Source organism: Chelonoidis abingdonii, chromosome 4, assembly GCF_003597395.2.
Source record: "Chelonoidis abingdonii isolate Lonesome George chromosome 4, CheloAbing_2.0, whole genome shotgun sequence".
In the NCBI taxonomy this organism is placed as follows: Eukaryota; Metazoa; Chordata; order Testudines; family Testudinidae; genus Chelonoidis; species Chelonoidis abingdonii.
Window position 1 is genome coordinate 68714813 of NC_133772.1, and position 15548 is coordinate 68730360.

Below are 15548 nucleotides of genomic sequence, written 5' to 3' on the forward strand. Positions count from 1 at the left end.
TAGTGTGGCTGCGTGCACTCGACTTTATACAATCTGTTTTATAAAACCAGTTTATGTAAAATCAGAATAATCCCGTAGTGTAGACGTACCCGTAGTTGCACAACAAACAATTGTTCTGGATTCAGGCCAGAATTTGGGGCAGAAATGGATTTAGTGGCACTGATGGATTACCCCCCACTGTCAATGGATGGAAGGCAGACATCCATTCTCATCCTCATGTACCTCTCTGAAGCATTAAACGCCACCAATCACGAGATACTGCTGTCCACCTAAGAGGTGTTGCAGGAGTCCAGTGAACATGCTAAAATGATTCAAATCCTTCCTGGAGAGATGAGTCAAAGGGAAGGGAAGAGATGGGATAGGAAACTAGACCCTTCAGTTGTAGGCATTACAAGTAGGGGCTCGGCTGAGATTTCAACTGGGAAGTCTCTGAAGGTCAGGATGTGCTTCCGTAGCTAGGGAAAGTATGTAACCCACACACCTTCTGGGTGTGGTCTTCTGTCCCATCTAGTGGCACCAAGACCTCTTGGAGAGATGGAGATTAATGAGTCTGCTCTACAGCCTTAGCTAAATGGACATATGGCTTTTAGCTCATGCAGTAGAGGCTCATGTACCAAGCTCCAGAAATCCCAGGTTCAATCCCACCTGCCAACAACCGGGATCTGTCAGTGTTACACGGGCACTAGGAGAACCACTAAGATAAGGAGTTAAGAGTGAGCAATATCCAGATAACACACAGTTCCACTTATTCTTCATCACCTAAGACTATACTACCATAACCAAGATCTCATCTGAGCACAGGGGTATCAGCTCATGGATGAACAGCAACTGGTTCAAGTGGAATCTCAGTAATACAGAAATTATGCTGGTACACAGAGGAAAGTAAGAAGGTTGTCTAAAGCTCCAGGATAAGGACAGTGGTCGACTCCTCCATTTTTCAGGCACATTGGAAATGTCCACTGCAAGAGTAAAAGCTCATCTGTACAGGACACAGAGCTTTCTTGGGGGCTGGTCCCAGTCTGTGGAGCAAACTTCCACAAGAACAAAGAATCATCTCAAACCTCCTCACCTTCCAGTGCAAGGTGCACTTCATCGATTGTTCTTTCTCTAATACAAGTACTTAGCAGTATATACATATAAACAATAGAAACCTACCAAATCACAAACACTGCACACATTCTTCACCTTGGGAAGGACATGAGAGAGAGAGAAAAAAAAAACCCACACCACACACACTGTTATTTATGTCTTTTAATGCCCTTCCGGAAGTCTCTCAGATAATATGAAGATAAGGGCAGTATATGCTGTATAGAATAAAATAATGTGACAAATTTATCCCTAGTCTATTGTCCATTGAAGCCCATAGAGTTGCACCTAGAATAAGATACTCATAATATGGGATAGATGTGGTACAAACTTAGATTAGTTTAGCCCATATTTAGTAAAGGGGAGATTTTACTGCTGAAGACAGATACCCATGGTACGCTGCAGTATAAAGTCAAATGACAGTGTGATGTCACTATCATACAGGTTCAAAGAAATGAAGGTAGTCATTGTGACAATGTGTGGACTGCGAATTTTGGCCCACTTCCCACCCAATGAGAAGCAGCTGGGAATACATGGATGTAGCTTCCACATGGATCTCCCACTATGCTAGCCTGATCATTGGGCCAGAAGATTTCCTCCATAGTTGCCTCCCTACCCACCTCCATATTAAGAAGATGCAGTCCTATTACTCACAGCAATGTTTGCCTAGGGAGCAAAGAACAATCTTATCCCTTAACTGGGATGTCCCCATGACACAGAGAGCAGCCAATGCCAGCCAAACTGGTCTTATTACAGTATTATATTTTTAATTGAATTCTACATTTTAAATGGTTTTGGAGTATAAATAAAAACAGTGAAGAAAACATGCAGCAATTTCCTCTCTTCTTCCCCTTTCAGCAGTGCATTTCAACAGCTGTGTGTTGGTTACCTAGGCAACTTCTGTGGGTTGATCTTTGATTGGATATGTTGTCAGACTGTTTGCCAGAGTTGTGGGCAGAGTTTAGAGTGGCAGCCATGTGCATGTGATGCATAAAGAAAGTAAATATTAGGCAACTTCATTTCTTTCTTGTGATAGAGAGTTTTTAGGACTTTGGTTGTATGCTAACAAGCTAATTTATAGGAGGAGGAAATAGCTTGTTGGGTACGGGATTTGGGAAACACTTCCCTACAGCATGCAGAGCAAACAGCCATTCCAAATCACCACTCATGAGTTCTAATCTTCTGTTGCTTAGCTGGCCACAATAAATTCACTGGCTTTGTGCCACTCCATTATGCACATTTTCTCCGCTCATATTGGTATCTGGGATATTTTGTAGGTGTGATATGTAATCAGACATTCCATACTGTGGGCCAGGTTCTAGACAGGTGCTGTGCATAGGTCCGTCAGAAAGTAAGTAACTGGCAGAGACAGGCTTTATTCGGGCTGTCTCCCTCTTTGTGGAAAAGTCATTTACTATCCCAAAAGGAAGGACAGTAGAGGGTGGTTCTTCAAAGTGAGAGGATGTGAACTGCGTTGTTGTTGTTCCTAGTCTAACAACTGATCCTGAACTACATGCAGAGGGAAGGAACAATCTACGCAGGGAGCACAGGATCTGTTCAGATACCAGCCATAATTTGGATACTGATTTTGCAGCATGTACACATGTTCATTTTGGGTACCTTGGCTACTTAAACCAGAATTTACCCTATAGGCATATCTTGCTTCATGGCACAACAGTATTTTTTCAGTTTCCCACAAAATACGTATGCATGCCTATCATTTTTCCCCCCTGCAGTAAGCATAAGAAACTATTTTATACCGAAAGGAAAAATGTTAACAAAATACGTATAATTCTGACTGAAGCAGTGTTACTCCTGCTAGAGTGAGCCTGGGGAGTAAAGATAGCTAGCAGATTTGATAAGGGCCAAAAGTCATGCCTCAGTTCTCTACCCAGTTATAGCTTTCAGTCAGGCCTACAGTGGAAACTTTTGCCAATGCAGTAATGTTGGTTAGGGGGGTGATTTTGCAACATTTCTAAGCTGACAAAAATCCTACTGTAGACATCATAAAAGTGCTTTTGTCTGTATAGTTTATTTTGCTTGGGGAACCAATATAAGCTATACAGACAAATGCATTTTTATGTCAGTATAAGCTGTGGTTATACTAAGAGGGTTATGTCAGTAGAGCTATACCAGCAAAACTTTTAAGTGTAGGCTAAACCTTAAAGGTTCAAGCCCAAGGCTTGAATTTGGCCCTAAATGCCCAATGGTCTGATCATGCATCTCTTCCAAAAAATATCTTCAAAGCAACTAATTATGTAAGCATTGCAGGATGATGCCCTTCCAATATGTGGTCTTCAGAAGCAGGGCCAGAACTTCCCTTTGTCCTACACAGTAGTCGGTGCAGTTTTGAAGCTAAAATAAATGAATCAGTTCTACAGGCAGCTTTCATATCAAGCAGAACCCGTCTAACTTCCAGAGACTAAAATGTACCCCCAAGTTATGCTATTTAGGAACTAAAACCTGCAGTTAGGTATAATGCAAGGTGATGGCTAAATATCAGAGGAAACAAGGATTATCTTGAGTACTACTTTGTGCTAAATTTGAAGAAATAGCATTGTGATCTCTTTTGGGGGGGTAAGATTCACTATGATTACTAAGAGATAGTAAGAGCTCAGGAAGAAGTAATTTCTTTTAGAACAAAATCAAAGATTGTCTTTTTTGAACACTGCAAAATCCTTTTAAGAAAAAAAAAAAGACTACTGCTTAATTCTAAACAGATTATTTTAATTTTATTGAAATCTTAGTGTTCACCTCTCTTGGGCTTTCACAGTTTAAGACCAGTTGTTCTTTAGACAGAAAAATGAAAATTTTTAAAGATATTTGAAGTTTTTTCATTTGAAATAGACACAAAACACTTGAAGCAAAACTACTTTCCTGCAGTAGCGATTCCCTGGTTCTTCTGGAATTATGGATTTTAAATAAAAGACCATTAATAGTACAATTTTGCATCCTAAATGGTGATTATTAGGACAAAGATTACTAGGATTATGGTGAATTGGCTTAATCACAGAAGATACTGAAAGGGCTGATCAAATTTAGTGAATCATGGAGTGTGTTTGCAAAGGAAATCTTACATATTCGATCTTATTACAAGGTAACAAATTAGACTTATGAAAAGGGCAGCATCAGCTTGGAAAGATGATAGAGAACAGTGGTTCAAAATCTCTAGTCCATGGACCACCAGTGGTCTGCTGATCCCATAGTGTTAACTGAAAACTACCAGTGCACTTAGCTCTCCTGCAAGTAGAGCTGGACAGGAACAAGTTTTCCCATCACATGAAGATTTAAGATTTCAAAAATTCCTTGTTAGGACAAAACAGAAACCTTTCAAATTTTTGGTGCAAAACCAGAGACCACTCTCCCTCACACCCTCCCCAGAATAATCTAGAGGTTAAGAGATTCACCTCATTTCTGGAGAGAGAGCCAAGGCTGAGACTGACACATGGAATAGCCTGGTGGTTCAGGCACTCACCTGGGATGTAGGAGACTAAGATTCAAGTCCCTGCTCTGTATTAGTGAGGGCCTAAACCACTAGGCTATTCTGTGGCTTAGTCTTGGTCTTTCTGCAAAAATTCCCTCCTGGACCTAAGAAACCTTCCCAATGAAAGCATTGTCAAAACTGATAGGTTTCCATGAAAAGTTTTGGTTTTGACTAATTGATATTATCGGGGGGAAGGAGGAGGTTCAAAAATTTGCTCTAAAGAAGAAAGCCGAAAGTAAATAATACTTGCCTAATATTTTTCCACATAAGCAATTGTTATAGCATTAGCTTCTCTTCTTCCAATAATGTTCTGTTTTAAAAGAAAGATTACACAGCTAAGACCATCAAATGGATGCTGTACGTAAAAAGATTGACATCATTTTACTATTATATTAACTCACACTGTATCCATAGGTTTTGGGTTTGTGTTTTTGTTTTATTGTTTTTTGGTTTTTTTATTTAACTTCACTTGCATGCATTTACTTATGAAGAAATAAATGCAAGTATGCAAACATCAAAGATAGAACTAGTGGGACGGCTGGTGTTTCCTCACAAGGCCTTTCCTGTCTTAGGCAAACTAGCATTGACTCATTTGCAAACCACAAAGGGAACAGAAGGGTTTGCTTTTGAGTGGCTCTGAACCAGCTTACTTTGCTGAGTACTCACAGAGGGTGGCATTTGGCAGTTGCTTCTCTTTCCTGAGGGCTCCCTCCTGTGGGTTTCTGTATTCTGTCATGTTAACAAAAGGGGTGATACATGCATGGAGGTCATTGGTTAGGGAGGAAGCATTCGTTGTAGTATCCCCAGCAGGCTGGAGTCTTCACTGAGTCAGCTGGAAGAATCAATTATATTATCCATGTAAGAAGAGAGATTCAGACATGAACGAACATTAGCTGTCTTAAATTCAGCCTAGATAAGACTGAGGTGATGTTGGTTGGTTGGTTGGTTGAAGGAAGAACCTAGAGACATGGCAAAGTTTATTTCATTTCCTTTGACTGAAGATGTAATATCTTTTCGCCTTCTGAGTGTGCTGTAGGCTCTCTTGCTCATGAATAAATGTATTTTGAGTAGTGGTTTATTGGGGATTCTAGAGATTATGTGGGGGATTAATTAGTATAATATCTATGTCATTGCTGAGTAATTTAACTTGATCTGGGGGAGTTAAAGTCTGATTACTAATTTAGTATAATTTTTAAAATGATGCTTGAAGATGCCAAGAGCATTAGATGGGCACTTTTATTATAGTTTGTAAAAATCAAAAGTGAAACATCTCCTCGTTGAGTTCAAATCCTAAAGAAAGAGCCTTGAATCTCAACCTAATCCATAATCATGAGTTATTGTAATTTTATCAGACTCTTCATTTTCCAAAGGAAAGAAACCCAAAAAACAAACAAAAAGTCAAGTAGAAACAAAATTATTCTCACGGAAACGTATCAAGAGCCTAATTCTGTGAGATGATCAGCACTCAACTCCCATTCCTATTTACATGATCAGGCCCAAAATTAAAACTTAATCCCAAACACATTTTGCTAAAGCTTTTTATAAAGTTATGACATCTGGATGAGCAATTTGTAACAAATACATTTCAATTAGTTTTCACTCTTGGTTCTGAGCTGTCTCAACATACTGCAACATCCTCAAATGCATTCATTTTTCTAAGTTATGCAGTCCAGATACATCTTGAACCTGGAGCTTGCTCATGCATCAACTGTTGGCAATATTAGCTATCTGATCAAACCAATCAATATGTTGTTTCAGTTCTTTGGAAGGGGTTTCTGGTACAAGTGTTCATAATTACAAATTTGGAGTTCACTTTCTGAAGCTATTCCAGAACATTCTGTTAGTCCTAGTCTACAGGGCAAATTACTGCACAACAAGACATTATACAAATCTGAAGTGCACCACCTTGCCATGCAGTAATCCGATGTTGACACTGCTAGAGTGTAGTGAAAGTCCCAAAGTAGGCTGCACTCCAGTACTTTCACTGTGCTCTAGCAATTTCCACATGGGAACCTGGTGTAATACAGATTTGCAGTATAGTTTACTATGCAGTAACTTGCTGTGTAGACATGGAGTTAGAATATGCTGCTGTTAGTGTACTCACTGGTACGATGATTTGCTAGAATATCTGTAGACCACAAAACAAAGTGCAGACACAGTCAAGCAAAATTCATTTAAGAATAAATCAATATAGTCACAAGATTTCCCATTATGTATAATTTGTGTTTTATTCCCTACAGTGAAATGTTGACTAAGATTCTGAGCTTGCCAATGCTTACATACATGCCTAACTTCATCCATAAGTAGTCTTAGGACTTCCATGGGGTTTGCATAATTAAATTAAGCACGTGAATCTTTGCACAACTGACCCCTTTAAGCCCCATTCCAGAATGTGAGTAACTGGAGTAAAATGGAACTACTGATGAGAATCAAGTTACTCATTTGGTCAAGTCTTTGCAGGATTCAAACTAGAACAACTTCCAGCATGTATTTATATTCTTATTCATTCCATTAAGTTGTTAATGGCATTTTAAGAAACTAGAAAATATCTTAAAAACACTCAACATCAGTCTCATTCAGTTAATTGAATGCTGTTTTTCTAATTGTTTCTTCCAGTCTTAAAACTGGCTGCAGCTGTTCCCCCCCACCACCCCCTTCTTTCTCCAAGAGACCAAAGCACAGCAGAGGGATTTCAGGCACCATGCCAGTTTAGGTCCACATGAAATGGAGTTAATATATTCCATCTCTAGAAAAGAGGAAGATGCCAGCTGCATCACTGTAAAAAACATTCTTGGCAAGTATATTTAGGGAATCACAAAGATGAGTGCCACTTGCCCTATTCCAGCTAAAGACAGTGTGAGGAGGAGGAGGAGGAGACGATGACAAGACAATACTAGCAACAAAAACAAAAATCCTTCAAAGTCTGACCAGATCATTCTAGCATCTGCTTACACATTTGCTCCCTCACGACAACCAACACTTTCGTGGTACCATTTTTATAAAGCCTGTTTACCAGAGGATATAATTCAGCCACAAAAACCTGGCATGGAGTCTCGCTATACGATTTTTTAAAAATATCATGACTATTGTACTTACAGTACCAGATACCATTTTCAGTTACACTGTTAATTCAGAGTAACTCCATTTGAAATTAGTAGAGGAACTCGGCATTTACCCAGGTGCAATGGAGATAAAAATCTAGCCCACAGAACATGGAACAATCCTACTCTACATGGTTTTATGTGCACAACAGCAATGAAGCTTCCTCTTGAAGAAGTCTTTCTAAGCTCCAATTTTTTTTCAAATTGTTTTGATTTTAAAACGAAACTGTGTACACAGTTAAATCTCAAGGCCATAATGCATGCTAAGAACTATTTCCTTAGGCTGGGTGAGCATGAGGGGACATGAAAATCCATCTTTTTATTTGCTTTAGAGAACTGCCTGCTTTGTATGCACAACAGCTTCTACCAAAAGAAATTCTTAAGGATTTTTATCATTGCTGACAATAGAAATATTCTTCCCCTCACTGAGTGCACTCTCCTGGTAGCCTCATCACAAACCCTTGCTACTTATTTTAGGGATCAGTAACATATGCTGAATTCTCACAAATCTATAACAGCAGTTTTATATTAAAAATATTTAAAAGCTTTAAATACAAGGATGACGCCACCTATCGGGTATGAACGAGCATGGGATGATTCAAGGTTCCTCCCAGTCCTTTTTCACCTCACCCATCTTGAGCAACAATACTTAGCAGAAAAATGAAATCTTACCAAAGCTTGGCAGCTGTGTCCACAGCAACTGATCAGTTCCAACTTTGAATTGCCCTGCTATTCCCCCACCAGATATGCCCTGGAATACACTGAGCATCAGATTGGGGAAACCTTGAGAATATTTTAAATATTTTATGCTGGGTCAGCTGAGCAGAGAATTCATAGGTCAAGGGCTGAAGTGTACTGAAAAGGAAGACAAGCCAGAGGTATGGAAAGTCTGTGTGGTACGAGAAGGAAGGAGAATAAAGGAGATTAAGGTCACTTTAGAACCTAAAGCTAAATCTCTCTCAAGAGCAAGAATGTTTCTAAATTTGGATCACAAGTATCCCTTTTATAGGTAGTACATCAAAATGCATTTTAGGACACCCTTAAAAAAAAAAAAAAAAGAAAGATGTCCATTTTAAAATGCTTATCAATACATTTTAAAATGGGAAGTTTAAAAACAGGATCTATATTTAAACAATGAAATGCAGTTAACTCAGACTTGAATCTTAACTCAATCTTGTGTCCCCCCACGTTTTTGTGCTCATGTACTTTAAAATCCAAATTTCACTTTTGATGATCTGTATATATCCATGTACAGCAATATTATAGGGAGATGAGTTCAGAGAGATTACAGACAGCATCAGAATGCTGTGCAACATTTTCTTGCCATTGCCCCAAGGCAATTTGTAAATTACATGGGGATTTTAATTTCAAGGTAATTAATCAATCTGAGCTGCTATTTCATTTTAACAGAACAATATCATTGTGCAAACTTGTATGAAATGCAAGACGTCTTATGGAAGAAATTTCTGTTCCTTAAAGCAATCTGTTTACTAATACAGTACAAAACCTACTGTCTACTGCCCCTGTGATACTCTACAAGCTATAAGGTACTAAGATGACCTACTTTATTTTGATGGGGGCAATTTATCCTAAAACGACATATACAAATGTATTACATGCTAATGTACAGAAAAATGAAACAGAGCCTGACTAAAACTGAAACAAACTGGTTTAGGAGACTGTAGTGATCAGTTTAGAAAACTGGACTGGTATCCAGTCCAGTGGAGAGACTGAATGGAGTTTGAAAGGAGCAATTAATTGAATATATATCTAAATTAATGAAGATATATAATTGCCTTCACATCCTTAAATTAGATCAACATTCATTATAAGGACAAAGTTCCTTTTAAAATTCTATGACCTGCTATAATTCCAAATAAATATTAAAGAAATCAAAAACTGAAATTACGCTTTCCATATATTTCCAAATCCTAGAGTAAAACTTCCAGAATTGTACCTTTATTTTCAAATTTCTCAATTATTCTTTACATATGCTGTAAATTGCAATATATATTTTAGGTTTAAGAAGAAATAGAATGTAAGTTAGGCACTAATAAGAATGTATGAAATTTGAGCACAAACGCAATACACCACATTATAGTTTAAAATTTTAAACTAGAACCCATATTTTCCAAGCACTACTCCATATTGTATTCTCATCTTTACATTTAAAAGCCGTAAAGAGTTATTCATTAAAGTTACACAATACCTCCAAAATGAACTTTCTTCTTGAATCTTGAGTTCTCAGTCATAGTTTCTAACGTAAGTCTAACCATCTCACTTGAATGTATTGATCTTTTGCATCTCCATGGTGAAACAAACACAATCCAGATAGTTACATTATTTCAAAATTTACTATTTCAGCTGTACACAAAAAGTTGCTCCAAAAAGTGCAGAATTAAAAAAAAAAAAAAAAAAAAAAAAAAAAAAAGAAGGAAGGAAGGAAAGAAAAAGGAAGCTTCTAAATTTTTAATCCATGACGGCGTCAACAGTAATTCTTAATCTTGTGTACAAAAAAAAAAAAAAAATCCAGCATCAACCAAGGGATCTGTTATTTTACACAAGTTGTAGGCTCAGAATCAAAGCCCATATCCTTCTAATTCCAAACTGTACCAACAGATTTTTTTTTTCCTGGTGCAGGTTTCCATGGAAATGCATCAGTCACTAATCTAAATAAGTGCGGGTGAAGGACGCCTGAAAACCTAGAGCGATTACGCATGCCATTAGAGAGGAAAAGAATATGATTCAACCCAGCTATTAGTAACATGGTACAGCTATCACGTCTATATTTTTGTTGTACTGCTCCAAACAAAGCTGCTTTACTATTTTTGAAAACCCACTCTTTTCTACTGCCTCTTCAAAAATCCACATTAAAAATCTCTCTCAGATAGCGTGTGCTGGATTCAGACCCATTTCTGATGCAAACACACAACACTAATAGAGTTAATTAGCATGTATTTGGTTTACCATGGTTATTTTTTTTATTTATTTAAACATGAATCCTTCCCTCCATAACTAAAGCAAAGTATCTTTGACCAGCTATTCCCATAAGAAATGAGAAGGTTGATGCTTTGATCTGCATTAAAGGGGTCTTAGTTCCTGAGGAATCCATTTAAATATAAAAATCTGCGTTGTATAATGTGTTTCTACCAGAGAGTTAACTATTACAACCAACAATGGGTGAGGGTTTGTATCCTTGTATATAAAATCCATGCAATTCAGTACCCAGCAAATTTATGTGTGGTACAATGCACAGCAGCATGGGGTTCACAGTCTCCCATATCTGTGTATAGATGCAGAGAACTCTTAGTCACTACAGTCACTTCCTTAAGGTTCACTTCTGCTGTTGTGCAGAAACCAAATGACAATGGATGGACAGTTGGCATGCTGAGACTGCTACATAGTACACTGAACAATAATTTCTCTGTGTCTTGTCCTCTTCCTTCCATCTCCATTTGTTTCTCTTCCAGCTATTGCTTCCTGTCGTATCCTAAGGAAGCTAGCAATTTGGGGCGTGGGCTGCATTTTTATTACAGCACAATGTAGCCCTGGATAACAATGAGGATCACCAGATGCTACCTCAAGACAAGTAGAGTCAATTGCGTTGTCGGGAGGATGAAACTATTAAAAAATATAGAGGTAGCACCCCCCTATTAAGATGGTCTGACCCTTTCCATTATAAGATCCAGTCTTCAGTTGCAGATAACTGTCAAAAACATTAAACCATTTGGGCTTAAAGTTTTCCAAGCTGGATATCTGCCTCGGGCTGAACATTTTTTGAAAGTTTCAGCCCTAGCTGTTCAGCCATTTCTGAGACTCAAAAAATAATGTATTTTTCCCATGTTAACAAATTCTGGTGACTTTTTCTTTGAACAACTCTAGCACCCTATGATTTGCATCAGGGACTTGAAATCAAATAAGACTATGGCCTTTGCATCATGAATGTGCTTTTTGCCATCATCGTGAAAGTCTGCCCAACTCTGGTGAAGCAATAGCTGTTGAAAAGTTGCTGTTCAACATGCCCAGTAGAAATTTCTTAGGATTTTAGCAGCTAAAACCTCTGAAGATTCCATCCTCATTGAACATGTACCTCTCTCCCCAGCTCATAGCTCCCAGTGCTGACCCAACTACACATGCTCCATCTCCAAAAAACAACTGAGTATGCTTCTCTCTAGCCCACCGCTACAGTTGCAAACCTGACTTTCCCTGTAATTGATCAATCCTTATGCAAGGCAATTAGTTTTTTGTCAATTGTGTTAAATTATTTTGCCTCTATTCCCTAGTTTTCCTAAGTTTTAAAGTATGTGTCCTCATTAGAAGCCTCTTCCCGCTCCCCCCACCAATAAACTGCGTCTAGTCACTCAAACTATGAGATAGTCTGATTGAATAAACTAAGTAGCATCAGGCCAGGTCAGTACTTGGACTGGAGATTGCCATGGAAAACCCTAGTGGTACAGTAGGTTCACTAAGAAACATTATTAAATCTTAAGGATGGTGCAATTTATTGTTACTAGTACACCTGGATTAAATGCAACACAAAAAAGGACCCGGCTGCTTTTGATCAATAAAGATACCACTGAACTTTCTGCAAGATTAGAGATGTATTTGTATCGGTTTTGTATCCTGGCCAGATTACTAAAATTTAGTCCATATTTCAAGAGAATAATTTGCCTTTTCTTGAACCCTTGAAAAATCTCTTATAAAGTTGATTTTTTCCCCCCAAGCCTGTTACCTTACACTACCTTTTCCAAAGCAACATCAATTCTGGACATTGCTAGAGAACTCCACACACTGTTTCAGAGTCCAATGCTACAAAAGGGATTTTCATGGGAAGATGCTTATGCTTTAGCTCTCAAAGGATCAGTATTTTGTACAGTTACAGTAAAATCTGCTTGATGGTCTCTCAGCAACGTGATCTAATTCCTTGTTTCTTCTTCTCACTACCATTCTTCACTGGGTTGGATGGTTAAAATACTATTTTCCCCACAACCATCAAATCCTTTTCGTAATCAACATACTTGATCCCAGAATAAAGTTGCTCTTAAAATAGAATTTTCCATTTGCTGGCTCAGTTACCTAACAATCCAATATTTTTACATCTGCTAATTAAATGCTAGTTATGCAAGAATATTTCATTTAACTCATTAGTAATATAAGCTCTAAGAATAATAGTGCTTATTGCAATAACAGTGAACAATTACAAGATTTGAGATTATAAAGCAAATTGAATCAAAAGATAAGAGAATGTAATATTTTCCACATCCACAGAGAGCCACCATTTTAATCCAGTCAGAACAATGTTTATTTTAGATTAAACAAAAACCAAATAAGTACAAAAGTAAAGCCTCTAGGAGAAAGCATAGGCTATCTGTATGCGTGCATACACCTTCCCTCTAGTCTGCATTTAAAATGAACACAAAATAGTAGTTTTCTGCAGACTTTTTAGAGATGAATATCATAGGACACAATCACAACAATTTCATATATCACAGAGAATACACCAGAATGCTGGAAAACCCAAAATTAGATTAGTTATGCCTCTTAATTAACTATCACATAAATTAATCTTACAGCATTTAGGATGAACAATTAAGAGGCATAAACCATAGGCTTCGTCCTATTCTCCAGAGGCATTTTTGTGCCAAAGATTCCTGCCTCACCTCCCTGGCAGAACATGGCATTGCCACCTCCTTTAAATCTCCAACTAAACATAGATCTTCTAGCCTTCATTCATTTCCCTCTACCCCCACATTCTATCCTATTCCACCCACTCTTCCCACTCCATTTCTCTTTCCCCCTCATTTTAACACCTCCCTATGCTACCCTATTGTCTGTCCACTATGCCTGCACCTGTTGGCCATTCCTTCTATCCTCCGGCAAGTGCTAATTTCTCTATACTTGGGAACTGGAAGAAAAAGTGTCAAGAATCGATACTAGAGTACAAGTTATTCTTCCTGCCAGATCACATCTGCTGCCTGAACCAGGGTCAGGGTGCTGAGGGACGAGAAGAATGAAGACCCCCCACAAAACACACAGGGCAGATCCGTGGGTGGGGTAAATTGTGATAGCACCTTATACTGACTATTCATGGCTGCTCTGGGACTACCCTTGCTTTTCTACTAGATTGTGTTAGGATGACAGTAGGGATTGTTTCAACGAAGTTACAGCAAGGCAGTGTGTCATTTTGGGTTGGACTGTAACTCTTATATAGCACTTTTGTTTTGTATTGACATAGCTCTCTGTTCTTAGAGCTGTATAAGTCAGTCACACTGATATAACTAATGTAAGTTACACACATAAAAGATGGGCTGTACCTGTCATTGTGAACACGTTACAGTATGAGTGTTTTGTTTGGCATGCAGGAGTGTCATTCAGATTGCGAGCTCTACCAGTGAAGGTTTGGTTAGCGCCCTCATTTTGAGAATATTGACCAAAGCTAAGACTAAAGAACTCCTATAGCTAAATAGTTGGCCATGTATTATTTACAAACAGAAAAATTTTACAGAAAGCTTAGCAAGTTTAAGTTGTCTAATCAAATACTCAGGTGAACAAAGCTGACCTTGCTTACTTCCTTTGTGGTACATTAAAAAGTAAGGTCTCCAAGCATCCCAAAGTCCTCAGAGCAATCAAGTTACCATTGTTTCACAGCTTTGCATATTTTAGAAGATTCTTTTGTTTGTTATTGCCAGAGAAATCTTGCTAAAATCATGAAGTGTTGCAAGTCTTGTTCATTACGTCCACATTACGCCCAACTGACCACTGGGTTCTGAAATACTGAACTAATAGACAATCTTAGATATCCATTTCCTACAACATCTAATCCTCACTTGTGAGAAATTATGGCAATTAATTTTCAGTTCATTTAATTAAGCTAAGAGCTTTTTTGCACTCTTTTAGTAAGTTTTCTTATAATATTCTAAGTAGCCCTAACACCAACAAAATTCCAATCACCATTAGATATCGCACCATGTGTTTCAATGCGCTCTTGAGTTAGGTTGGGCCAGGATGCTCGGGCTCCAACAGTATCCTTGCTGGTCTGATAAATGGCTTCTGATGCTCTGTACTTGGACCTGATCTGAGCTACCAGTAGCCATTTCATTGTCTCATTAACCTCCAAAAGCTAATGTAACAATATTTGGAAGCTGGGAATTTCATCCATTTATGGTGTATTGCACATTTTTCTAACTGTAGCAATGTAGGAGGTATCAAACCGTACAGTCACATTACGCGGATTATACTTTTGACTATCCTCTGCTTGTGTAATAGCACTGGACCTGTGACTCAGTTTTATCCATGCTGATAATATTAACTTTACAACACACTGCAATTCACAAAAAACTTACTGTGATAGGAGTTAGTACTTGAACAGACTAGGATATTATAGGTCTACAGGACAGTAAAGTTAGTGCTACAGCTTACTTGGAAGCTTTCATTACCTTCTTAAACGTATTGCATCAAGCCTCAGTGCCACCCCTCTGTCTTCTTGGCCACTGAGGGATACTCCCTGCTAGCACATTAGATGACAACATCTCCCATTTAATTTCTATAATTTAGAATGGGTATTTTGGCTGGGTGGCAGAAGAGGCAAGCAAGCACTCATAGACTGAACTTTGAATGTGCGTGCTTTGGGTCCCATCCAAATATTGTCCTGCCTCCACCATTCAACAAGTCAGGCTGTGCTAATTTCCATCGTTTCAAGGACTACATCCCCCGGAACCTCAGTATCCAAATGTGAGACTTTGGAGGGAATGCATTTTTGTTGAGATGTTGTTACTGATATATCAGAAAGTGGTTCATCCAATGAACAATATACCATTGGGCATTCTCTCCTACACACCCAAAATGTTTCAACTACAGTGGGAGTAGTAGGTGCATAA

The 15548-nt window shown here is 38.3% G+C and overlaps 1 protein-coding gene across 5 annotated transcripts in view; it reads right to left on the reverse strand.

The window, feature by feature from the left end:
• SHANK2 (SH3 and multiple ankyrin repeat domains 2) overlaps positions 1-15548 on the reverse strand; it is a 673265-nt gene that overhangs the window by 231301 nt on the left and 426416 nt on the right. Inside the window, exon 1 of one of the 5 annotated variants that reach the window (XM_075065251.1) lies at positions 9881-9948. The exons of the other annotated variants lie outside the window; for them this stretch is intronic. Within the exon in view, the coding sequence (XP_074921352.1) occupies positions 9881-9947 (67 nt within the window). The 5' untranslated portion in view covers position 9948. Of the gene's footprint in view, positions 1-9880; positions 9949-15548 lie in introns of those variants that run through there. 5 annotated transcript variants of the gene reach the window in all.